Source organism: Cherax quadricarinatus, chromosome 49 (genome assembly GCF_038502225.1).
Source record: "Cherax quadricarinatus isolate ZL_2023a chromosome 49, ASM3850222v1, whole genome shotgun sequence".
Classification (NCBI taxonomy): Eukaryota; Metazoa; Arthropoda; class Malacostraca; order Decapoda; family Parastacidae; genus Cherax; species Cherax quadricarinatus.
In genome coordinates, this window is record NC_091340.1 from 25,285,266 (window position 1) to 25,312,994 (window position 27,729).

Consider the following 27,729-nt stretch of genomic DNA (forward strand, 5'->3'; position numbering starts at 1 on the left):
CTTCAGTCTTTGATTATTAATGACAGCTGATCATTACTGAAGACTCTTCACTCACATAGTGACTTACATGTTCACTGGAGAAGCAGATACAGATACTCAAAAATCTGGGAAAAGGAAATTAATCTCAATTGTTTTGAATTTTATTTCATTAGATTATTTATATGATAACTTATCTGTTACAAGTAAATTTCCTAAAACTGCTTGCAACAGATAAGTGAACTGTAGACATAAATCCAGATGTACTCCTGTAAACCCTTTTGGAGCCTAGTTCCTAGGCCTACAGTGTATCATACACTGTATGATACCTACAGTGTATCCATATGCTCCTCCAGCCTCCTCCTGGCTGCAATGTTTAAAACCCATGCTTCACACCTATACAACAGGGTTGGTACCACCATACTGTGATAACAACCATGCTTCACACTCAAACAACAGTGCTGGTACCACAATACTGAGATAACTGATCATTCAACATTACAACTACTCTGATCGCTCAAGGTAATCACTACTGTTCTTGTGTTCATCTCAGATAATGCGTCGAAGGTGTGGTAGTTAATTGGATCCTGTGAGATCATTTATTGCACATAAACCACATACATATGTACCTCCACAGTGTATATAGTGTACATAGTGTACACTGTGGAGGTACATATTGTACACTGAAAATACTGAACACAGTACTATATATTAGAGAAGTGAGGGAGAACACTGGGTTTTGCTCACTAGTAACCATTAGTGTAACATGTATCCCCTAGTGTAACATGCATCCCCTAATGCAACATGTACCCCCTAGTGTAACATGTATCCCCTAGTGTAACATGTATCCCCTAGTGTAACATGTATCCCCTAGTGTAACATATATCCCCTAGTGTAACATGTATCCCCTAGTGTAAAATGTATCCCATAGTGTAATAAACCATTATAAAGTCAAGTGTTTGTTAATGTTTCAGCATTGTGAATTTACCTTCAGTGTTTATTAGGTTCTGAGGTTTACCACTGGTGGTGAAACACTGTTGTGGTAACACTGTTAGGAAGGATGACCTGCAGTGTATTCCACAGTGGGAGTACCACCGTGGCATACACTCCAGTGGTAGAGGTAGAAATACTGACCTGCAGTGATCTACAAGTGTCAAGGTAGACAGCACCAATGATAGCCTCCACCAAGTCACCCAGGGCTTTTGGAACATCAACGTCCTGAAAGCAAAAATGAAATAGACGTATTTTATCAGACACAGGCAAGACATAAAACCCTCTGTGACATCCTTCATGTCTCACTCAACCTGTGCAATAACTCAATACCTTTGATATAGTGTTGATGAGTTACGAGTCTCTCTACTCTCAGAGCCTGGCCATGGCTCAGGCTCGTCTGGTGCTTGCCTGGCCAACCAGGCTGTTGCTGCTGGAGGCCCGCTGCCCCACATATCCATCACAGCCTGGTTGATCCGGCACTTGGTGAAGAAACTTGTCCAGTCTCCTCTTTGGGTGTCTTGCACGGATTAATTTGATTTCCATTATTTCTTATGGGGAAAATTCATTCACATAACGATAATTTCGCATAACAATGAGCTCTCAGGAACGGATTAATATCGTTATGCGGGGGTCCACTGTATTTTATCAGACACAGGCAAGACATAAAACCCTCTGTGACATCCTTCATGTCTCACTCAACCTGTGCAATAACTCAATACCTTTGATATAGTGTTGATGAGTTACGAGTCTCTCTACTCTCAGAGCCTGGCCATGGCCCAGGCTAGTCTGGTGCTTGCCTGGCCAACCAGGCTGTTGCTGCTGGAGGCCCGCTGCCCCACATATCCATCACAGCCTGGTTGATCCGGCACTTGGTGAAGAAACTTGTCCAGTCTCCTCTTGAAGGCTTCTACACTTGTACCAGCCATGTTTCTGATATCTTCTGGTATGATGCTGAAAAGTTTGAGGCCTTGAATGTTGACACAGGTTTCCCTTATTGTGGCCACTGTGCCCCTGCTCCTCACTGGGTGCATAAAAGGCCCAAAGATCTGGAATTCACTGCCTGACTCATCAAAAGATCCCCCTGTCTGCCAATCAACTCAGAGCTACTGTTAAAAACACCATCTCTGTAATGTAACTGAACCCTCAACACAATATGTCAAAGAAAAACCAATTAATTCAACTCTATCAGTGTTCTTCAACTCCCACAGAAAATTAATAATTCATCTTGTTCCATTACATTTCTACTGTAACTTGCTATGTCTTCACTATCACTATTCAATCACTTCACAAAACTGAAGATCACCCAATCAGTTTGAAATAATAAATCAAACTTTTAGCCCTTTGAGGGTCCAGAGGCCAAATCTCAGTTACTGCCAGGGTCCAAGAATTTTCGGGGGAAAAAAAAAAAAAAAAAAAAAAAAAATCTTATAGAATTAAAGATATTTTTCTAGAGGTAATAAAAAAAAAATTCTGATCAGTACTTACCAAGATACAGAGGCGTGAAGTTGACCCTCAATGACCGGATGGCGGAAACATCAGCGACTTCCGTAAAGTCGCATTTTTTATTTTGCTTTTTTGTTACTTTTTTCTTTTCTAATATTTTTTTTTCCAGTAAAGTTTGTGGCCTATGAGACCAATATAATGCATAATGTATATATGTACACTCATTGTATTAAACACAATAACTGCACTAATATTTTCATCATCATGTTGTTTACAAAACTTTAGAACAAAAAATCATGCAAAAATGTTAAATATTAGTAATATTCTATTATATATTTACATATCTTTCTACTTACACTTAGGTCACACTACACATACATGTTTTTTTTTTTTTTTTTTTTTTCAACAAGTCGGTCGTCTCCCACCGAGGCAGGGTGACCCAAAAAAGAAAGAAAATCCCCAAAAAGAAAATACTTTCATCATCATTCAACACTTTCACCACACTCACACATTATCACTGCTTTTGCAGAGGTGCTCAGAATATAACAGTTTAGAAGCATATACGTATAGAGATACACAACATATCCCTCCAAACTGCCAATATCCCAAACCCCTCCTTTAAAGTGCAGGCATTGTACTTCCCATTTCCAGGACTCAAGTCCGACTATATGAAAATAACCGGTTTCCCTGAATCCCTTCACTAAATATTACCCTGCTCACACTCCAACAGATCGTCAGGTCCCAAGTATCATTCGTCTCCATTCACTCCTATCTAACACGCTCATGCACGCTTGCTGGAAGTCCAAGCCCCTCACCCACAAAACCTCCTTTACCCCCTCTTTCCAACCCTTTCGAGGACGACCCCTACCCCTCTTTCCTTCCCCTATAGATTTATATGCTTTCCATGTCATTCTACTTTGATCCATTCTCTCTAAATGACCAAACCACCTCAACAACCCCTCTTCTGCCCTCTGACTAATGCTTTTATTAACTCCACACCTTCTCCTAATTTCCACACTCCGAATTTTCTGCATAATATTTACACCACACATTGCCCTTAGACAGGACATCTCCACTGCCTCCAACCGTCTCCTCGCTGCTGCATTTACCACCCAAGCTTCACATCCATATAAGAGTGTTGGTACTACTATACTTTCATACATTCCCTTCTTTGCCTCCATAGATAACGTTTTTTGACTCCACATATACCTCAACGCACCACTCACCTTTTTTCCCTCATCAATTCTATGATTAACCTCATCCTTCATAAATCCATCCGCCGACATGTCAACTCCCAAGTATCTGAAAACATTCACTTCTTCCATACTCCTCCTCCCCAATTTGATATCCAATTTTTCTTTATCTAAATCATTTGATACCCTCATCATACATGTACACATTTATTTATACATTCTCATCTGAGTTTTCTTTGATTTTATCTTAACAGTTCTTTGTCTTATTACTCTTCCTTTTATATCCATGGGGAAGTGGAATAAGAATCTTTCCTCCATAAGCCATGCGTGTTGTAAAAGTCAACTAAAATGTCGGGAACAATGGGCTAGTAACCTCTTTTCCTGTAAAGACTAGTAAAAAGAATAAGAAGAAAATTGTCAAAGTGGGAAGTCTGAATGTGCGTGGATGTTGTGTGACTGATAAGAAAGAGATGATTGTGGATGTTATGAATGAGAAGAAGCTGGATATTCCAGTTTTAAGTGAAACAAAGCTGAAGGGGGTGGGAGAGTTTCAGTGGAGAGGAATAAATGGGATTAGGTCAGGGATTTCAAAGAGAGTTAGAGCTAAAGAAGGAGTAGCAATAATGTTGAAGGATAAGTTATAGCAGGAAAAGAGGGACTATAAATGTATTAATTCAAGGATTATGTGGAGTAAAATAAAGGTTGGATGTGAAAAGTGGGTTATAGTAAGCGTGTATGCACCTGGAGAAGAGAGAAGTGTAGAGGAGAGAGAGAGATTTTGGGAAATGTTGAGTGAATGCGTGGGGAGTTTTGAACCAAGTGTGAGAGTAATGGTGGTTGGGGATTTCAATGCTAAAGTGGGCAAAAATGTTCTGGAGGGAGAAGTAGGTAAATTTGGGGTGCCAGGGGTAAATGAAAATGGGGAGCCTTTAATTGAGCTATGTGTAGAAAGAGGTTTGGTAATAAGTAATACATATTTTATGAAGAAGAGGATAAATAAATATACAAGGTATGATATAGCACATAATGAAAGTAGTAGTTTGTTAGATTATGTATTGGTGGATAAAAGGTTGATGGGTAGGCTCCAGGATGTACATGTTTATAGAGGGGCAACTGATATATCGGATCATTATTTAGTTGTAGCTACAGTTAGAGTAAGAGGTAGATGGGAAAAAGAGGAAAATGGCAACAACAAGCAAGAGGGAGGTGAAAGTGAATAAACTAAGGGAGGAGGAAGTTCGGGTGAGATATAAGCAACTATTGGCAGAAAGGTGGGCTGGTGCAAGTATGAGTAGTAAGGGAGTTGAAGAGGGTTGGAATAGTTTTAATAATGCAGTATTAAAATGTGGGGCAGAAGTTAGTGGTTATAGGAGGGTGGGTGCACGAGGAAAGAGGAGTGATTGGTGGAATGATGAAGTAAAGGGTGTGATAAAACAGAAAAAGTTAACTTATGAGAGGATTTTACAAAGCAAAAGTGTAATAAGAAGAGTAGAGTATGTATATGGAGAGTAAAAGAATGGTAAAGAGAGTGCAAAAGGAAAGCTGATGATAGAGTGGGAGAGGCACTATCAAGAAATTTTAATGAAAATAAGAAAAAAATTTGGAGTTAAACAAGTTAAGAAAGCCTAGAAAACAAATGGATTTGTCAGTTAAAAACAGAGTAGGGGAGTTAGTAGATGGGGAGATGGAGGTTTTGGGTAGATGGCGAGAATATTTGGAGGAACTTTTAAATGTTGACGAAGAAAGGGAAGCGGTAATTTCATGCACTGGCCAGGGAGGAATATCATCTTTTAAGAGTGAAGAAGAACAGGATGTGAGTGTGGGGAGGTGCATGAGGCATTATGTAGAATGAAAGGGGGTAAAGCAGCTGGAACTGACGGGATCACGACAGAAATGTTAAAAGCAGGGGGAGTAAGACAGCAACCACCCAGGGAAGTACTACCGTCCTGCCAGATGACTAGGAAACAGAAACCTGTAACTGTTTTACATGATGGTAGGATTGCTGGTGTCTTTTTCTGTCTCATAAACATGCTAGATAACAGGGATATCTTGCTACTCCTACTTACACTTTGGTCACACTTCACAGACATGCACATGCACATGCACATGCATATATATATATATATATATATATATATATATATATATATACACACACACACACACACACACACACACACTCCCAAATATCGGAATACATACATCTAGGGTGTTCTTCTTTATTTCTTCTATTGTCCATGGGGAAGTGGAAAAGAATCTTTCCTCCGTAAGCCATGTGTGACGTATGAGGCGATTAAAATGCCGGGAGCAATGGGCTAGTAACCCCTTCTCCTGTAAACATTTACTAAAAAAAGAGAAGAAAACCTTTATAAAACTGGGATGCTTGAATGTGCGTGGATGTAGTGTGGATGACAAGAAACGGATGATTGCTGATGTTATGAATGAAAAGAAGTTGGATGTCCTGGCCCTAAGCGAAACAAAGGTGAAGGGGGTAGGGGAGTTTCGGTGGGGAGAAATAAATGGGATTAAATCTGGAGTTTCTGAGAGAGTTAGAGCTAAGGAAGGGGTAGCAATAATGTTGAAGGATCAGTTATGGAAGGAGAAAAGAGAATATAAATTTGTAAATTCAAGGATTATATGGATTAAAACAAAGGTTGGATGCAAAAAGTGGGTCATAATAAGCGTGTATGCACCTGGAGAAAAGAGGAATGCAGAGGAGAGAGAGAGATTTTGGGAGATGTTAAGTGAATGTATAGGAACCTTTGAACCAAGTGAGAGAGTAATTGTGGAAGGGGACCTGAATGCTAAAGTAAGAGAAACTTTTAGAGAGGGTGTGGTAGGTAAGTTTGGGGTGCCAGGTGTAAATGATAATGGGAGCCCTTTGATTGAACTTTGTATAGAAAGGGGTTTAGTTATAGGTAATACATATTTTAAGAAAAAGAGGATAAATAGGTATACAAGATATGATGAAGGGCAAAATGACTGTAGTTTGTTGGATTATGTATTGGTAGATAGAAGACTGTTGAGTAGTCTTCAGGATGTACATGTTTATAGAGGGGCCACAGATATATCATATCACTTTTTAGTTATAGCTACACTGAGAGTAAAAGGTAGATGGGATACAAGGAGAATAGAAGCATCTGGGAAGAGAGAGGTGAAGGTTTATAAACTAAAAGAGGAGGCAGTTAGGGTACGATATAAACAGCTATTGGAGGATAGATGGGCTAATGAGAGCATAGGCAATGGGGTCGAAGAGGTATGGGGTAGGTTTAAAAATGTAGTGTTAGAGTATTCAGCAGAAGTTTGTGGTTACAGGAAAGTGGGTGCAGGAGGGAAGGGGAGCGATTGGTGGAATGATGATGTAAACAGAGTAGTAAGGGAGAAAAAGTTAGCACATGAGAAGTTTTTAAAAAATAGAAGTGATGCAAGGAGGGAAGAGTATATGGAGAAAAAGAGAGAGGTTAAGAGAGTGGTGAAGCAATGTAAAAAGAGAGCAAATGAGAGAGTGGGTGAGATGTTATCAACAAATTTTGTTGAAAATAAGAAAAAGTTTTGGAGCGAGATTAACAAGTTAAGAAAGCCTAGAGAACAAATGGATTTGTCAGTTAAAAATAGGAGAGGAGAGTTATTAAATGGAGAGTTAGAGGTATTGGAAAGATGGAGGGAATAATGGAGGGAATATTTTGAGGAATTGTTAAATGTTGACAAAGATAGGGAAGCTGTGATTTCGTGTATAGGGCAAGGAGGAGTAACATCTTGTAGGAGTGAGGAAGAGCCAGTTGTGAGTGTGGGGGGGAAGTTCGTGAGTCAGTAGGTAAAATGAAAGGGGGTAAAGCAGCTGGGATTGATGGGATAAAGATAGAAATGTTCAAAGCAGGTGGGGATATAGTTTTGGAGTGGTTGGTGCTATTATTTAGTAAATGTATGGAAGAGGGTAAGGTACCTAGGGATTGGAAAAGAACATGCACAGTTCCTTTGTATAAAGGCAAAGGAGACAAAAGAGTGCAAAAATTATAGGGGGAAAAGTCTCTTGAGTATACCTGGTAAAGTGTATGGTAGAGTTATTATTGAAAGAATTAACCCTTTCAGGGTCCCTCCCGTAGATCTACGGCTTTACGGTGAGTGTCCAAACCGTAGATCTACGCCATGAGCTCAGCTCACTCTGATAAACTGTGAGTGGTACATTTGGGCCTAGATATGAGAGAATACATCTATGTGGTATGTGTGCACCACATAAAACAGATCCTGCAGCACGCTGTGTATAATGAGAGAAAAAAACTGAAATCATGATTTTTCGATTAAAACAGCAACTTTGCAGTGTTTTTTTGTATGTTTTTAATAGTTGTATTTACGATTTCTTGGTCTCATTTGATAGAATGGAAGACGTATTACAGAAATAGAGATGATTTTGATTGGTTTTAGCACTGGAAATGGCTTGAAACTGAGCTCAAAGTAGCGGAAATGTTAAATTTTTGCCGATATTCAAGAGTAAACAAACGACCTCACACGTCTAATACACGTCAGCTGGTGGGTCTAATATACATTCACAAATATGGTGATGATATTTATACAATTATTACAGTATTGCATAACAGTAAATCTTCTATTTCTTGGCGTGAATAAAAATTCATTATGTGAATAAAAATCAAAATGGAATTTATTTGTAAAGCCTCAAAACATAACTAATGAACAGAGGAAATGTTAGTTTAGTGCCAGGAATGCCTACATTGTTTATTCTGGACCCTATTTTGAAATTGGAAGATTTTGAACTTTGTGTTAAATTGGCCAAATTAACAATTTCCAATCACTTTATTTTGTAGTTGAAACAGTTGACTTGGCGATTTCTTGTGCTCAATCAATAGAATAGAAGTAATACTAGTGAAATAGCTAAGAATTTGGTTGATTGGAATAATGTAATTGGCCTAAAATGGGAGCCAAAATCAGCAAAATCGCCGATTCGTAAATATCGCTGACACATCAAAATTCGTGAGAGCATAATTTCGTCAATTTTCCACCAAATTTCGTACTTTTTGTTTTATTACCTTCACAAAAAGATTCTCTACGATTTCATAAGAAAAAATAACAATTTTTTTTTTTTAAATTCTTGGACACTGGTGCGTGACTCCAGATTTGGGCCTTGGACCCTGAAAGGGTTAAGAGTAAGACAGAGAATAGGATAGCAGATGAACAAGGAGGCTTTAGGAAAGGTAGGGGGTGTGTGGACCAGGTGTTTACAGTGAAACATATAAGTGAACAGTATTTAGATAAGGCTAAAGAGGTTTTTGTGGCATTTATGGATTTGGAAAAGGCACATGACAGGGTGGGTAGGGGGGCAATGTGGCAGATGTTGCAGGTGTATGGTATAGGAAGTAGGTAACTGAAAGCAGTGAAGAGTTTTTACGAGGATAGTGAGGCTCAAGTTAGAGTATGTAGGAAAGAGGGAAATTATTTCCCAGTAAAAGTAGGCCTTAGACAAGGATGTGTGATGTCACCGTGGTTGTTTAATTTATTTATAGATGGGGTTGTAAGAGAAGTAAATGCGAGGGTCTTGACAAGAGGCGTGGAGTTAAAAGATAAAGAATCACACATAAAGTGGGAGTTGTCACAGTTGCTCTTTGCTGATGACACTGTGCTCTTGGGAGATTCTGAAGAGAAGTTGCAGAGATTGGTGGATGAATTTGGTAGGGTATGTAAAAGAAGAAAATTAAAAGTGAATACAGGAAAGAGTAAGGTTATGAGGATAACAAAAAGATGAGGTGATGAAAGATTGGATATCAGATTGGAGGAAGAGAGTATGGAGGAGGTGAATGTATTCAGATGTTTGGGAGTGGACGTGTCAGTGGATGGATCTATGAAAAATGAGGTGAATCACAGAACTGATGAGGGGAAAAAGGTGAGCGGTGCACTTAGTAGTCTGTATAGACAAAGAACTTTGTCCTTGGAGGCAAAGAGGGGAATGTATGAGAGTATAGTTTTACCAACACTCTTATATGGGTGTGAAGCAGGGGTGATGAATGTTGCAGCGAGGAGAAGGCTAGAGGCATGTCTGAAGGCAATGTGTGGTGTGAATATAATGCAGAGAATTCATAGTTTGGAAGTTAGGAGGAGGTGCGGGATTGCCAAAACTGTTGTCCAGAGGGCTGAGGAAGGGTTGTTGAGGTGGTTCGGACATGTAGAGAGAATGGAGCGAAACAGAATGACTTCAAGAGTGTATCAGTCTGTAGCGGAAGGAAGGCGGGGTAGGGGTCGGCCTAGGAAAGGTTGGAGGGAGGAGGTAAAGGAGGTTTTGTTGCGAGGGGCTTGGACTTCCACCGGGCATGTGTGTGCGTGTTTGATAGGAGTGAATGGAGACAAATGGTTTTTAATACTTGACGTGCTGTTGGAGTGTGAGCAAAGTAACATTTATGAAGGGGTTCTGGGAAACCGGCAGGCCGGACTTGAGTCCTGGAGATGGGAAGTACAGTGCCTGCACTCTGAAGGAGGGGTGTTAATGTTGCAGTTTAAAAACTGTAGTGCAAAACACCCTTCTGGCAAGACAGTGATGGAGTGAATGATGGTGAAAGTTTTTCTTTTTTGGGCCACCCTGCCTTGGTAGGAATGGGCCAGTGTGTTAATAATAATAATAATAAAATGTATGAAAAAGGGTAAGGTACCTAGAGATTGGCAGAAAGCATGTATAGTCCCTTTATATAAAGGGAAGGGGTACAAAAGAGATTGTAAAAATTATAGAGGAATAAGTTTACTGGGTATACCAGGAAAAGTGTACGGTAGGGTTATAACTGAAAGAATTAGAGGTAAGACAGAATGTAGGATTGCGAATGAGCAAGGAGGTTTCAGAATGGGTAGGGGATGTGTAGATCAAGTGTTTACATTGAAGCATATATGTGAACAGTATTTAGATAAAGGTAGTGAAGTTTTCACTGCATTTATGGATTTAGAAAAGGCATATGATAGAGTGGATAGAGGAGCAATGTGGCAGATGTTGCAAGTATATGGAATAGGTGGTAAGTTACTAAATGCTGTAAAGAGTTTTTATGAGGATAGTGAGGCTCAGGTTAGGGTGTGTAGAAGAGAGGGAGACTACTTTCCCGTAAAAGTAGGTCTTAAACAGGGATGTCACCATTGTTGTTTAATATATTTATAAATGGGGTTGTAAAAGAAGTAAATGCTAGGGTGTTCGGGAGAGGGGTGGGATTAAATTATGGGGAATCAAATACAAAATGGGAATTGACACAATTGCATTTTGCTGATGATACTGTGCTCATGGAAAATTCTAAAGAAAAATTGCAAAGGTTAGTGGATGAGTTTGGGAGTGTATGTAAAGGTAGAAAGTTGAAAGTGAACATAAAAAAGAGTAAGGTGATGAGGGTATCAAATGATTTAGATAAAGAAAAATTGGATATCAAATTGGGGAGGAGGAGTATGGAAGAAGTGAATGTTTTCAGATACAGTGGTCCCTCAATAGTCGTCCGGCCTGAGAGTCGTCCATTTCGGAAAGAGTTCCGTTATTTCGTGTAAACATTGGCTCGCAAATGGTCCGTTAACTCGCTAATCGTCCTTCGTCCGGGACACGTACTCACGCTCTGAGCCGCCTGGGCCTGCCTTCCCAGCCAGTGTGCCATTGTTTACCAGTGAGCGACGGTCCCCTCACTTGCTCCTACAAAATATTTCATAAAGTTCCATTGATTTTTGTGCTTGCAAGTGCTAAATAAGCTACCATGGCTCCAAAGAAAGCTTCTAGTGCCAGCCCTTTGGTAAAGAATGTGAGAAACACATAATTTATGAAAAAGTTTGTAGAAAAATACAAAGGTGGTGGTGGTAGAGTGGAAGCAGTTGTGATAGTGGTTGATGGTGGTAGAAGGTAGTAGTGATGGTGGTAACAGTTGTAATAGTGGTAGAAGGTGGTAGAGGGTTCTTTCTTTTGTGATTCAGCGATTCTACCAACTCCTCCAATGTTGTTGGAGTAATATAGGGCTACAGAAAACACTGCCGCCTCAGCTGCAGCCTTCACCACCATTATGGACAGCTTACTCTCAGTGGCCCTTATACACCCAACAACATAACACAACACCTCTCGTGACATACGTAATGACTTATTTTATTCATTCTAGAGTATATTCCATGTTTCTATGTTATTAATATTGTTTATTATGTCATATTAGTTGAATTGTGATAGATAAATAAGCCGTAGAGTTGATATTAGTGTCATATTCTCCAACAATAAACTTGCCATCCCTCCTTCACACAAACAAGTCTCCAATAAGAACATAAGAAAGGAGGAACACTGCAGTAAGCCTGCTGGCCAATACTAGGCCAGTCCTTCACAAATCCAACCCACTAACAGAACAAATGCTACCCAAGCAATAAGCTTAGGTGCAGGTCCAAATCAAATCCAACCCCTCTCACTCGTGTATTTATCCAACCTAAATTTGAAACTACCCAATGTTTTAGCTTCGATCACCCTACTAGGCAGACCGTTCCACTCATCAACTGCCCTTATTACCAATGTTCATTTATACATTTTATTAGTGCTTTACATTTATTTGGCATTTTTTTCTGCATGTAAATCTATATTTATGCTAGGGATGTGACCCCTGAAGTGACCTAGAGTCCTTATGGAAGGGGATTCCCCTTCCAAACAATAACCTCTCTTCCCTCTCTCCTCCTCCCTGTCTTCCATTCATCAACAACAGCCTTCAATAAAGGTAACTGTCATGTTGAATGTTCATTCTTTTGTGCATGTAAATCTATCTTTTAGGTAAAAAAAAAAAATTGTTGTTGATACTTCTGGGTGTCTGGAATGAATTAATTGGATTTACATTATTTCTTATGGGGAAAATTGATTTGAAAATCGTCTATTTCGATAATAGTCCCACTTCCAGGAATGGATTAAAGACGATAATTGAGGGACCACTGTACTTGGGAGCTGACGTGTCGGCGGATGGATTTATGAATAATGAGGTTAATCATAGAATTGATGAGGGCAAAATGGTGAGTGGTGCATTGAGGTATATGTGGAGACAAAAAAAACGTTATCTATGGAGGCAATGAAGGAAATGTATGAAAGTATAGTAGTACCAACACTCTTATATGGGTGTGAAGCTTTGGTTGTGAATGCAGCAGAGAGGAGACGGTTAGAGGCAGTGGAGATGTCCTGTCTAAGGGCAATGTGTGTTGTAAATATTATGCAGAAAATTCGGAGTGTGGAAAAGGAGAAGGTGTGGAATTAATAAAAGTATTAGTCAGAGGGCTGAAGGTGGGGGGTTGTTGAGGTGGTTTGGTCATTTAGAGAGAATGGATCAAAGTAGAATGACATGGAGAGCATTTAAATCTGTAGGGGAAGGAAGGTGGGGTAGGGGTCGTCCTCGAAAAGGCTGGAAGGAAGGGATAAGGGAGGTTTTTGTGGGCGAGGGGCTAGGACTTCCAGAAGGCATGCATGAGCGTGTTCAATAGGAGTGAATGGAGACGAATGGTATTTGGGACCTGATGATCTGTTGGAGTGTGAGCAGGGTAATATTTAGTGAAGGGATTCAGGGGAAACTGGTTATTTTTATATAGCCGGACTTGAGTCTTGGAAATGGTAAGTACAATGCCTGCACTCTAAAGGAGGGGTTTCGGTATATTAGCAGTTTGGAGGGATATGTTGTGTATCTTTATACGTATATGCTTCTAAACTGTTGTGTTCTGAGCACCTCTGCCAAAACAGTGATTATGTGTGAGTGAGGTGAAAGTGTTGAATGATGATGAAAGTATTTTCTTTTTGGGGATTTTCTTTCTTTTTGGATCACCCTGCCTCGGTGGGAGACAGCCGACTTGCTAAAAAAAAAAAAAAAATATCCTAGGTAGTAGGTTGGTAGACAGCAACTGCCCAAGGAGGTACTACCGTCCTGCAAAGTGAGTGTAAAATGAAAGCCTGTAATTGTTTTACACGATGGTAGGATTGCTGGTGTCCTTTTTTCTGTCTCATAAACATGCAAGATTTCAGGTACGTCTTGCTACTTCTACTTACACTTAGGTCACACTACACATACGTGTACAAGCATATATATATATATACACACCCGTTTGGGTTTTCTGCTATTTTCTTTCTAGTTCTTGTTCTTGTTTATTTCCTCTTATCTCCATGGGGAAGTGGAACAGACTTCTTCCTCCGTAAGCCATGCGTGTTGTAAGAGGCGACTAAAATGCCAGGAGCAAGGGGCTAGTAACCCCTTCTCCTGTATAAATTACTAAATGTAAGAGGAGAAACTTTTGTTTTTCCTTTTGGGCCACCCTGCCTCGATGGGATACGGCCGGTGTGTTGAAAGAGAGAAAGACATGAGGCATAATTATTATTGTTGCAAAAAACAAATACATTTCAGCCGGTGTAGTTTTGACTGTGGTGATATTGTATTTGCCATGGTGTAACCAAATACTTGTTACTTTCCCTGACAATATTTTCCATCAAGGGCTGGTCAAAGAGTAGTTCAAAGAATTGCAGTTCACTTGCAGTGTTTCCAAGGGAACAAGATGGCAAGAATCCACTTTGAGTGTCATCAAACTGATGGGAATTGGGAACAAAATTGGAATTTTGCTGCCAATCCCCAGTGGCTGCTCGTGACACCAGTAATACCTATACTATCAAACTTCTATTCATAATCATTTTCCATCTCGTTTCAACAAAAAAATAAAAAATTCGCTTGAAAATAACATACAACAGATTTTTCCTGTAATATATTTGTCAGTTGCAAATTATTTTAGCATAAGGTTGATGAAGTCATATGTCTGGCATTGAGCATCTAGGGGGACTGCAGCTCTGCAGCTCCTATGGACGAGCTGCCACTGCCAGTCCCAGATGTGGTTTGCTGGTGGGTACTGGACATCATAAGCTGGCTGTGGCTGTGCAGGTTGTGATGTGGGGCTGGATGACGATGCGCTCTGTCCTGGACCTGCTGAGTCAGCGTCTTGGGTCCCAGCCTGGGCTGGTGCCGCATGCTGCATGCTTGTGGCACCACCACCTGCTGATGCATGTGGACTATCCATCCCAACTACAGCCAGATCATCATCACTTTCACTGTCTATTCCAGGTGTAGGGTCATGGGATGTACTCCGAGATGCACTCCGGGATGTACTCTGTCCCCTTGGAATTGCATATAGTACACTACCAAAGTGCATGTGGCATCGTAAGTTATTTTTTTTTTATTATCACACTGGCCGATTCCCACCAAGGCAGGGTGGCCCGAAAAAGAAAAACTTTCACCATCATTCACTCCATCACTGTCTTGCCAGAAGGGTGCTTTACACTACAGTTTTTAAACTGCAACATTAACACCCCTCCTTCAGAGTGCAGGCACTGTACTTCCCATCTCCAGGACTCAAGTCCGGCCTGCCGGTTTCCCTGAACCCCGTAAGTAAGTAAGCTTATTCAGATATACACAAATACAGTTACATAGATTATCATACATAGCAGTAGCATATGTGTAAAGAACCTAGGATAACCCAAAAAAAGTCAGACGTGTCACTGGTGAATATGATTCCTCACTATCGCTACTTGAATGGTATCAGGATTTTCAGCACTATTTTTGATATCTTGAGCATTGCTTTCGGTCACAAATTGTTCAAAACCGTAGAATTCCTCTTCAGATCCACTTCTATCAGTGTTAGAACTATCATCCATCTGCCAGCACATCCACTGTCATGTAAGCACATTCTCTTCTTCCATATTATCTTCCTCCAACCTGGTATCCAATACTGCAGTTGCTCAAGCATTTTGTTACCCTCAGATATCACCTTCCTCTTTTCTATGTTCACTTTTAATTTCTTTCTTGTACATGCCTTCCAAATACCTACACTAACCTTTGCAACTTCCCTTCAGAATCTGTCAAAGGCACAGTGTCATCAGCAAAGAACAACTGTGACAACTGCAACTTTGTAAAAGATTCTTTATCTTTTTCTGCAACACCTCTCCCCATCATTCACTTCAGTTACAATGCCATTTATACACATGTTAAACAACCCTCTCTTCTACATGCTTTACCCTGAGCCTTGTTATACACATAAAAACTCTTTACTACAGTAACCTACTACCTGTTCCAAACAATTGAAACATCTGCCACATTGTTAGCCTATCCACTCCATCATATTCCATCCTATACAATACACACATTGTTTATATTGAAGCATATAGGTCAACAATGCTTAGATTAAAGTAATGAATTTTGTTGCATTTATGAATTTAGAAAAAGAATATGAAGAATAAAAAGGCACAATACTATGACTGACGCAGTACACAAATAAACCACACATAGGAGACCAAAATTCATGATGACATTTTTGTCCGACTTGGACTATTAACTAACCATGTGACTAATTAATGATAATGTAAACACTTGGTGTACACACCATGACCTTCCTTACACCTCCTTGTTGACACTTGGTGTACACAAACCCCCTGTCCCAGCTGCTTTATCCACTGTCCTCTTACCTCACCATCAACTTCACAATCAACTTACCTCACCATCAACTTCGTCCTCCTCAGTGTTGAGTGTGTCTTCTTCATAAGATTCATCAAGGATCCTGAGGAACTTATCAATGGAAGCTGTCAACTTAGGAGCCATGTGTTGCAAGTGTCTGTGTAGCTTCATGTCTGCTGACACTTTAGCAAGTGTTTCATTCTTCACAAAATATGATCTGTAATGACAAGATAACTCACTACAAAAATAACTACACTAAGTAATGCAATACAAACAATTACGGTACATATGTTACTGTAACACATCACTTACATTAACACTATCTTAGTGTTACATTGTGTGTTACATTGTTAGGGTGTTCTACAGTGTATTATTGTTAGTGTGTCAGTGTTACTGTTACTGTGTCACAATGTTACTGTGTCAGTGTTACTGTTACTGTGTCAGTGTTACCATTACTGTGTCAGTGTTACTGTGTCACAGTGTTACTGTTATTGTGTCAGTGTTACTATATCACAATGTTACTGTTACTGTATCACAATGTTACTGTTACTGTGTCACATCATGAGTGTTACAGTGTAACAGTGTTAGTATAACAGTGTTCATGTCACAATGTTATGTTACAGTGTGTCAGAATGTCAGTGTGTCACAGTGTTAGTGTTACAGTACTCACCTAGTTGTGGTTGCCAGGGTCGAGTCCTAGCTCCTGGCCCCACCTCTTCACTGGTCACTACTGGGTCACTCTCCCTGAACTGTGAGCTTTATCATACCTCTGCTTAAAGCTATGTATGGATCCTGCCTCCACTACATCACTTCCCAAACTATTCCACTTCCTAACTACTCTGTGGCTGAAGAAATACTTCCTAACATCCCTGTGATTCATGTGTGTCTTCAACTTCCAACTGTGTCCCATCTCTGGAACATCCTGTCTTTGTCCACCTTGTCAATTCCTCACAATATTTTGTATGCCGTTATCATGTCCCCCCCTATCTCTCCTGTCCTCCAGTGTCGTCAGGTCAATTTCCCTTAACCTCTCCTCGTAGGACACATCCCTTAGCTCTGGGACTAGTCTTGTTGCAAACCTTTGCACTTTCTCTAGTTTCTTTACATGCTTGGCTAGGCGTGGGTTCCAAACTGGTGCCGCATACTCCAATATGTAGTGGTGTTTCATTAGGTTTAGTTAGGACAATATTCTTGGGTTTTTTCAGTTTGTGGGTCCCTAGAATCTGAGAGAGTGTTTTCCAGGTCTTTTTTATATCTCACAGACACTAGAGGAGATATAAAAAAGACCTGGAAAACACTCTCTCAGATTCTAGGGACCCACAAACTGAAAAAAACAAGAATATTGTCCTAACTAAACCTAATGAAACACCACTACATCCCACTGACACGGCTAACAAGATAAACGACTTCTTCTCAACCATAGGATCTAATCTCGCCAATAAAATCCCACATACTAATGCCCATGCCGGGGACTACCTAGATGGGAATTTCCCAAATTCCTTCTATCTTGCACCAACTGAGCCCTCGGAAGTCACCGAGATTATAAAGTCACTTAAAAACAACTCAGGGAATCTGTCTAATGTCCCACCATTACTGTACAAGCGAGTGGCCCATATCCTTTCGCATGCTATTTCATTACTTTTTAACAAGTCACTAGAAACTAGCACCTTCCTGAAACTACTCAAGATGGCAAGGGTTACACCAATACATAAAGGTGGTGACCCTACAGACTTAAACAACTATAGGCCAATATCAAACTTACCATTGCTATCCAAAATCTTTGAGAAACTCATGCACAGGAGACTATATTCATTTATAACAGCACAAAACATACTCAACCCCTGCCAATTTGGATTTAGGAAAAATAAAAGCACTAATGATGTAATCATAAAAATGCTAGTTCTGCTTTACACAGCATTGGAAAATAAGGAATATCCACTAGGAATTTTTATTGACCTAAGAAAAGCTTTTGACACAGTAGACCACGACATCCTACTCCACAAACTTGACCATTACGGTACAAGAGGCCATGCGCTTGCTTATTTCAAATCTTACCTTACTAATAGGTATCAGTATGTTACCATTAAAGACACAGCATCAACAACACAGCCACTTGATACTGGAGTTCCGCAGGGAAGTGTCCTTGGTCCCCTGCTCTTCCTCATATACATCAATGATCTTCCAAACGTATCCCAACACCTGAAACCCATTCTCTTTGCTGACGACACGACTTATGTCATCTCTCACCCTAATCTTGCCACCCTCAACACCATTGTTAACGAGGAGCTGATCAAAATATCGACTTGGATGACAGCCAATAAACTTATGCTTAACCCTTTGAGGGTCGACAGGCCCTCTCCGAAACTCGTTCTCAGGGTCGGCCAAATTTAAAAAAAAAAAAAAAATTATTTTCTCTTATGAAAAGATAGAGAATCTTTTCCCGATCATAAAGACACCAAAAGTTTGAAATTTGATAAAAAACTTACGGAATTATGCTCTCGCAAAGTTAGCGGTCTCGGCGATGTTTACGCATCGGCGATTTTGCCCACTTTGAGCCCCATTTTCGGCCAATTTCACTGTACTAGTCGACAAAAAACATGAATATATCGCTAGAACTCCATTTTTTCTATCGAATGGGTGCAAGAAACCACTCATTTATGAAATTCAACTATCCAGTACAGTGGTCAGAATTTAGCAATTTTGCCAATTTCACACAAATTTCAAAAGATGCCAATTTCCGAATAGGGTCCAGAATAAACAAGAAAGACATTCCTGGCACTAAAATGACATTTCCTCTAGTCATTAGTCATGTCTCAAGGCCCCTCTTATATTCTTTTGCTTTCCACTTTGAATTTTTATTTTCACAAAAAATATAAGATTTACTGTTATACAGACTACTGCATTAGTGTAAAAAATGGTATAAATAATATTGGTGCACTTGTGAAAGAATATTAGACTCACCAGTTGACGTGTATTGCACGCTTGGCACGATTTGTTTATTTTTGAAGTTTGGTAAAAATCTAACATTTCTGCTACTTTGAGCTCAATTTCAAGGCAGCTTTCTTTGTAAAACCAGTCAAAATCATCTCAATTTCTGTAATATGTCTTCCATTCTATAAAATGAGACCAAGAAAACTAGAATACAACAATAAATACCATACGAAAATACACTGCAAAGTCGCTGATTTATTAAAAAAAAATGGTCAAAGTTTTTTTTTTCTCATTATGCGCTGTGTGCTGCAGGATTTTTTTTAGACTGTGCACACTGACCACATAGACCCATTCTTTCATATGAAGGCCTACCAGCTTTCTCCCACTAGATTTGAGGCCGCCAGAATTTATGAGTACTAGTACGTCAAAAACCCCTACGCGTAAGACGTACTAGTACGACGAAAACCCTCAAAGGGTTAACACTGACAAAACCTACTATATTATGTTTGGTAGCAGAGCAGGAGATGCACAAATTAACATTAAGATCGACAACACTCTAATTACCAGACATAATGAGGGCAAATTCCTAGGCCTATATCTTGACAACAACCTGAATTTCAGCACCCATATCCAACACATAACCAAAAAAGTATCCAAAACAGTTGGGATCCTCTCCAAGATACGATACTACATGCCGCAAGATGCCCTTCTCACACCATACCACTCACTTATTTATCCATACCTCACCTATGCTATTTGTGCTTGGGGATCAACTGCAGCAACACACACCTAAAGCCAATAATAACCCAACAAAAAGCTGCAGTAAGAATAATCACTAAATCCCATCCCTGGCAACACCCCCCCCCCACTCTTCATAGATCTAAACTTACTCCCTGTTCAGTACATCCACACTTACTACTGTGCAATCTACATCTACAGGACCTTAAACTCCAATATCAACCTTGACCTAAAACGCTTTCTTGATAGTTGTGACAGAACCCACAGGCATAACACCAGACACAAACATCTCTACGACATTCCCCATGTCCGACTAAACCTTTACAAAAATTCAATGTATGTCAAAGGCCCTAAAATCTGGAACACCCTACCTGAGAACTCTAGAACTGCAGACACATTCATCACCTTCAAAACTACCATTAGAAAACATCTTATCTCCCTGATAAACCCCATCAACTAACTGTACGAATACCACCTGGTGGTTCACACTTACACTCACTCACCCATTTGACCATAAACAGAAATATTAATCTCAATCTTAAAATAATGAATCCTATGATACTCCAATACTGAAACTATGTACTGTGCCAAAACAAAAGCATTCACACTGCTAAACTCACAAACTAGTATTTAGTCACTTAGCCATAATACCAACTTACCTCATAGTTTAATTCTTTATTTTAAAATATTACAAATTAAGTCTGCCCGAAATGCCTAGCCATGCTAGGCGTTCTAGTGGTACACTCTGTAATCATTATTTAACTACATGTAAACCACACAACAACCAAATTCTGTAAATTCAACATTGTAATCCTTATAGAGAATAAACTTTGAATTGAATTGAAAAAACATACATGGTGTACAGGGTCCTGAACGATTCCTTATTAAGATGTCAGAATGCTGTTCTGAGGTTTGCTAGGCGCCCATATGCTGCAGCAGTTATTTGGTTGATGTGCGCCTCAAGAGATGTGCCTGGTGTTATACTCACCCCAAGATCTTTGTCCTCGGGTGAGGTTTGTAGTCTCTGGCCCCCTAGACTGTACTCCGTCTGCGGTCTTCTTTGCCCTTCCCCAATCTTCATGACTTTGCACTTGGTGGGGTTGAACTCTCAGAGCCAATTGCTGGACCAGGTCTGCAACCTGTCCAGATCCCTTTATAGTTCTGCCTGGTCTTTGATCGAACGAATTCTTCTCATCAACTTCACGTCATCTGCACACAGGGACACTTCAGAGTCTATTCCTTCTGTCATGTCATTCACAAATACCAGAAACAGCACTGGTCCTAGGACTGACCCCTGTGGGACCCCGCTAGTCACAGGCACCCACTCTGACACCTCGCCACATACCATGACTCGCTGCTGTCTTCCTGACAAGTATACCCTGATCCATTGTAGTGCCTTCCCTGTTATCCCTGCCTGGTCCTCCAGTTTTTGCACTAATCTCTTGTTTGGAACTGTGTCAAACACCTTCTTGCAGTCCAAGAAAATGCAATCCACCCACCCCTCTCTCTCTTGTCTTACTGCTGTCACCATGTCATAAAACTCCAGTAGGTTTGTGACACAGGATTTCCCGTCCCTGAAACCATGTTGGCTGCTGTTGATGAGACCATTCCTTTCTAGGAGTTCCACCACTCTTCTGATAATCTTCTCCATGATTTTCCATACTGTACATGTCAGTGACACTGGTCTGTAGTTTAGTGCTTCATGTCTGTCTCCTTTTTTAAAAATTGGGACTACATTTGCTGTCTTCCATGCCTCAGGCAATCTCCCTGTTTCAATAGATGTATTGAATATTGTTGTTAGGGGTACACATAGCACCTCTGCTCCCTCTCTCAGAATCCGTGGAGAGATGTTATCCAGCCCCATTGCCTATGAGGTATCTAACTCACTCAGGAACCTCTTCACTTCTTCCTTGGTTGTGTGTACTGTGTCCAGCACTTGGTGGTGTACCCCACCTCTCCGTCTTTCTGGAGCCCCTTCCGTCTCCTCTGCGAATACTTCTTTGAATCTTATGTTGAGTTCCTCGCATACTTCATGGTCATTTCTTATTGTCTCTCCTCCTTCTTTCCTTAGCCTGATTACCTGGTCCTTGACTGTTGTTTTCCTCCTGAAGTGGCTGTATAACAGCTTCGGGTCAGATTTGGCTTTTGCTGCTATATCGTTTTCATATTGTCATTGGGCCTCCCTTCTTATCTGTGCATATTCATTTCTGGCTCTACGACTGTTCTCCTTATTCTCCCTGGTTCTTTGCCTTCTATACTTCTTCGATTCCCTAGCACACTTGGTTTTTGCCTCCCTGCACCTTTGGGTGAACCATTGGCTCATCCTGGCATTTTCATTATTCCTGTTACCCTTGGGTACAAACCTCTCCTCAGCCTCCTTGCATATTGTTGTTACATATTCCATCATCTCATTAACTGGCTTCCCTGCCAGTTCTCTGTCCCACTGAACCCCGTTCAGGAAGTTCCTCATTCCCGTGAAATCCCCTTTCTTGTAGTTTGGCTTCATTCGCCCGGGCCTTCCTGCTTCCCCCTCCACTTGTAGCTCTACTGTGTATTCAAAGCTTAAAACCACATGATTGTTGGCCCCAAGGGGTCTTTCATATGTGATGTCCTCAATATTTGCACTACTCATGGTGAATACCAGGCCCAGTCTTGCTGGTTCATCCTCTCCTCTCTCTCTCTTGTAGTGTCCCTTACGTGTTGGTACATGAAGTTTTCCAGTACCACCTCCATCATCTTAGCCCTCCATGTATCTTGGTCCCCCCATGTGGCTCCAAGATCTCCCAATCGATTTCCTTGTGGTTAAAGTCACCCATGATCAGTAACTTTGCCCTGCACACATGAGCCCTTCTGGCCAGTGCAGCCAGTGTGTCAGCCATCGCTCTACTGCTCTCATCATACTCTTGCCTTGGCCTCCTGCTGTTCTGTGGTGGGTTATACATCACCACAATTACCACTTTGGGACCTCCAGAGTGAAGCGTTCCCGCTAAGTAATCACTTGGTTCTCTGCTGTCTCCTCTCTCCAGCTCATCAAAATTCCATTGGTTTTTGATCAGCAGTGCCACTCCTCCACCCTCCCTATTCCCTCTGTCTTTCCTCAGGATCTGATATCCTGTTGGAAAGATGGCATCTGCTATCATACCTGTAAGTTTGGTTTCTGTGAGAGCTATGATGTCCAGTGATGCCTCTTTGACTCTTTCGTGCCACTCCTCCCACTTATTTGTTATTCCATCAGCGTTTGTGTACCATACCTTCAGTTTCCTCTCCAACACTGTGGTTTGGGGGGGCTGTGAGGGTGGGGTGCCTGGTAGTGTACTGGGGATTCTATAGCCGTGTGTGGGGTGGTAGCTGTGAGTATGGATTCTAGTTTGTGTTGGGATGGTGTGATAGGTTGTGGGCTTCTGGGGATGGTTCTGTGTGTGCTTGCCCATGTTGCTCTGCCCTGCTCTGATTGACCTCTGCTGGTTCCGTCCTTGTCTCTCTTCCTAGCTCCTTTCGCTTTTTTTGTCCTCTCCCTCAGCTGCTGTCGTTCTGTTTGTGTTCTGTCTCTGTCTAGGAACACCCTTTTGTACTCTGCCAAGTACTTCAACTGTGGTTTCTCTTGGAGGATCCTGTTCTGCACTTTCTGTCCTGAAAATCAGCTTGATCAGACATTTTCTCCCCTTCAAGTACCCCCCTATTCTCTGAAAATTTAAAATCTCATCCATGTCTTCTTCACCTATTTCTGTGATGATGTTCTCAATCTCCTTTCTTTCTGCCTTCCGTCTTTCAGTGTGTGTCCTTCCTTCGCTCTCCTGAAGCTCATGAATAAATACTGATTTTGCCCTTTCCTCCTCCCATTGCCTTTCCCTCTGTGATTCTGGTTCCTGTCTGTACATGGCCATTTTTTACCTTGTTTTTTTTCAGTAGCTCTTGGTAGCATGGTTGTGCCTCTGTATTTGACCTATCACCCTCTCCATCTGCTCTCCCTTTTCATTCCTTGGCCCTTCTTGGCAGGCTGATATGACCTTAGCATAATTCATATCTCCTTCCTTCCTGTTCGGCCTCTCAGCTTCATATGCTGTGTCTTCTCTGGTTAATACCCCTGTAACTTGCTTCAGCCTGTTTACCTCATCTTCTAAGACCCTTATCCTGGCTACTGCAGTTTTGACTTGTGCCTCCCAATTCTTCTTCTCCTTCTCCAGCCTCTTTTCCAATTTCACAGAAAGCTGTCTCCATTTTTGCAGAAAGCTCTCCTAATTTTCTCTCCCACTCTTGTTCCATCCTTTGCCATTGCTCCTCCATCCACTCCTCCCTACCAGAACCATTCTCATCTGATCCCTGGTTCCTGCGAGTCCCCACCTTTTTTTTTTTTTGAGAGGAAAGAGTGAGAGAGAGAGAGAGGGAAAGAGAGAGGTAGGAGAGAGAGAGGGGAGAGAGTGAGAAAGGAAAAGAGGGGAGAGAGAGAGAGGGGAAGAGAAAGAGAGGGGTAGAGAGAGGGGGGAGAGAGAGAGAGAGAGGGAGAGACAGGGGAGAAGGGGGAGAGAGGGGGAGATGGAAGAGAGGGGAGAGAGAGAGGAGAGGGGGGGAGGAGGGGAGAGAGATGGGAAATGGGAGAGATGAGAGGGGGAGAGATGTTAGAGGGGAGAGAGAGATAGGTAGAGAGAGAGAGGTAGATAGATAGATAGATAGATAGACAGATAGAAAGAGAGAGAGAGAGAGAGAGAGAGAACCTGGTGGATAGTGGGGTGTAACAGCGAGGTAGGGAGGGTTATCAGGTCAGTTTACAGCAAGGTGTGAAATCCTGTGTATGTGTGTGTGCGTGTGTACTACATATGTACCCGATCGCTTGGTTCCCACTGTGCACTGTCTTGTGTGCTTAAAATTACGTTCAATTCTGTAACACTAGGCCTCACCTACTGTGTGTGTTTATGTGTGTGTGTGCCTATGTGAGGAACTGTGTGTCCACATTAGCTACCTCTCATCAACTGCTTTACTCTCCTACACAGTAAATTCTATTAAATGCTGCTTATTCTAATTCTGATAGCCCCAGGAGAGTGACCCCCAGTTTCCAGCTAGAGACTGGTAACTGTTGACACCATGCAACTCAACTAGGTGAACATTACATGCGGCTGGCAGTGGTGCTGAAGTATCACATTGCCGGTCCTCCAGTACCTGGGTCCTGCGTAGTTGAAGATGCTTGATACTTCTCGGTAATTTTTCCACTACCTTCCTGTATGCACTGTAGTCACTAGCTCATCTAGCTTTTTCACTGCACTCACTGCATTTACTGACACATCTATACTTATCTCTTATCTCCCTGGTCTTGAGTCGCACTTATTCTTCAAATACTCCACTAAGTAATGTGTGGCAACACTATTTAGGCCTGGGACACAACTGTTCCCTTTCCTTGATCCGGGCCCGCACTTAACACTTTGCACTATTATCTGTGTTTTCTCTTCTGTGATCACTTACATTTCCTTTTTGCGGGGTTTAAGTGATTATATGCACTCTTATGTTTGCACATGCCTATATCCCACACTCTGTTCCCTACGGTACAGTCAGAAACTACCGCCAATACATGAACTCAAACGCGCGTGACTCCTCCACTCCACTGTGTGTGTGTTAGTGTTACAGTGTTGGTGTTACAGTGTTAGTGTTACAGTGTTAGTGTTACAGTGTTAGTGTTATAATGTAAGTATGTACCTCTATTCCTAGGTAGTAGGTTGGTAGACAGCAACCGCCCAGGGAGGTACTACCGTCCTGCCAAGTGAGTGTAAAATGAAAGCCTGTAATTGTTTTACATGATGGTAGGATTGCTGGTGTTCTTTTTTCTGTCTCATAAACATGCAAGATTTCAGGTATGTCTTGCTAATTCTACTTACACTTAGGTCACACTACACATACATGTGCAAGCATATATATACACAAACCCCTCTGGGTTTTCTGCTATTTTCTTTCTAGTTATTGTTCTTGTTTATTTCCTCTGATCTCCATGGGGAAGTGGAACAGAATTCTTCCTCCATAAGCCATGCGTGTTGTAAGAGGCAACTAAAATGCCAGGGGCAAGGGACTAGTAACCCCTTCTCCTGTATATATTACTAAATGTAAAAGGAGAAACTTTTGTTTTTCCTTTTGGGCCACCCCGCCTCGGTGGGATACGGCCGGTGTGTTGAAAGAAGAATGTACCTCTATTATGTTATGATCTGAGTGTATTGTTTTTGATACTGTTATATTTCGTATCAGATCATCATTATTAGCGAAGATGAGGTCTAGTGTATTTTCCAGTCTTGATGGCTTCACTATTTACTGGCTTATGGTGAATTTGGTACAGAGATTTAAGAGGTCACATGTGTATGAATTTTCAGCTGAGCTGCCTCCTGGAGTTATCTCTGTAACATTATTTGCTACATTCCTCCATTTTTGGTGTCTTAAGTTGAAATCACTCAGGAGCAAGATATTTGGGAGAGGAGTTGGGAGGTGGTCAATTTTCAAAAGCTATTCCTGGAATTATAGGGAAGTTGTATCCGGAGGCTTGTATACAACCACAATGACAAGGTTTTGGTTTTCACTCTTTACATCATTAGTGGTGTTCAGTAGTTCTGAGCAAATAAATTACTTTGTGACATACAGGCCAACCTCCCTTTGTTGCCTCTTCTTACTGTCACATCTGAATAAGTTATAACCCAGGATCCATATTTCGTTGTTAAAGTGATCCTGTGTGGGCTCTGTGAAAGCTGCGAACATTGCATTAGACTCTGTGAGCAGTCCACTGATGAAAGGTATTTTGTTTTGTTGATGGCTTGACCCTGTATATTTGCAAATACCAATGTTTTTATACAGTGGACCCTTGGTTTTCGTTGATCTTAGTTGTCACCGATTTTGGTTTTGGCCGACTTTTTCATTGATTTTTGGCTTTAGTTTTCGTCGATTACCTCTGTTTTTGTTGATCGGATGGAACCTGTCCAGTGCCCAGCACACAGACAAAGCCACCTCCCACACGCATTCTCAGCCAGTATAGCTTTGTTTCTCGGTGTGTGAACATATCCTGCCAGGCCACATGAAACATTTCTTAATAAGTCATTGTTTTTGCCACTTGTTTATTGTGTGTGACTGCTAAATAAGCCACCTTGGGCCCAAAGAAAGCTTCTAGTGCCAGCCCTTTGGTAAAGGATGTGAGAAAAATTATATAATTCAAGGAAAAGTTTGTAGAAAAATACGAAAGTGGTGGTGGAAGAAGGTGGTAATGATGGTGGTAGAGGGTAGTAGTGGTTGTGATGGTGGTAGAGAGTGGTAGTGATGGTGGTAGAGAGTGGTAGTGATGGTGGTAGAGGGTGCTAGTGATGGTGGTAGTGGTTGTGATGGTGGTAGAGGGTGCCTTCTTCAGTGATTCAGCAGTTCTACTAACTCCTCTAATATTGTTGGAGTTATATAGGGCTACAGAAAACACTGCCGCCTCAGCTGCAGCCTTCACCACCATTATGGACGGCTTATGCTCTCAGTGGCCCTTATACACCCAACAATAACAACACAACATCAGTTGTGACATACATAATGACTTATTTTATTCATTCTAGAGTATATTCCATGTTTCTATGTTATTAATATTATTTATTATGTCATATTAGTTGAATATTGATAGATAAATAAGCCGAAGAGTTGATATTAGTGTCATATTCTCCAACAGTAGGTAGTAGGTTGGTAGACAGCAACCACCCAGGGAAGTACTACCGTCCTGCCAGATGACTGTGAAACAAAAACCTGTAACTGTTTGCATGATGGTAGGATTGCTGGTTTTTCTTTTTCTGTCTCATAAACACGCTAGATAACAGGGATATCTTGCTACTCCTACTTACACTTTGGTCACACTTCACAGACACGCACATGCATATATATATTTACATACATCTAGGTTTTTCTCCTTTTTCTAAATAGCTCTTGTTCTTTTTTATTTCTTCTATTGTCCATGGGGAAGTGGAAAAGAATCTTTCCTCCGTAAGCCATGCGTGTCGTATGAGGCGACT

At 41.1% G+C, this 27,729-nt stretch overlaps 1 protein-coding gene across 2 annotated transcripts in view; it reads right to left on the bottom strand.

The window, feature by feature from the left end:
- The window catches only part of LOC128697043 (endoribonuclease Dicer), a 110,155-nt gene that overhangs the window by 33,648 nt on the left and 48,778 nt on the right, over nucleotides 1–27,729 (bottom strand). For both annotated transcript variants that reach the window (XM_070095265.1, XM_070095264.1), the window contains 2 exons: nucleotides 16,097–16,274; nucleotides 1,111–1,194 (listed from right to left, as the gene is read on the bottom strand). In XM_070095265.1, coding sequence (XP_069951366.1) covers nucleotides 1,111–1,194; nucleotides 16,097–16,274 — 262 coding nt within the window. The remainder of the gene's footprint in view (nucleotides 1–1,110; nucleotides 1,195–16,096; nucleotides 16,275–27,729) is intronic.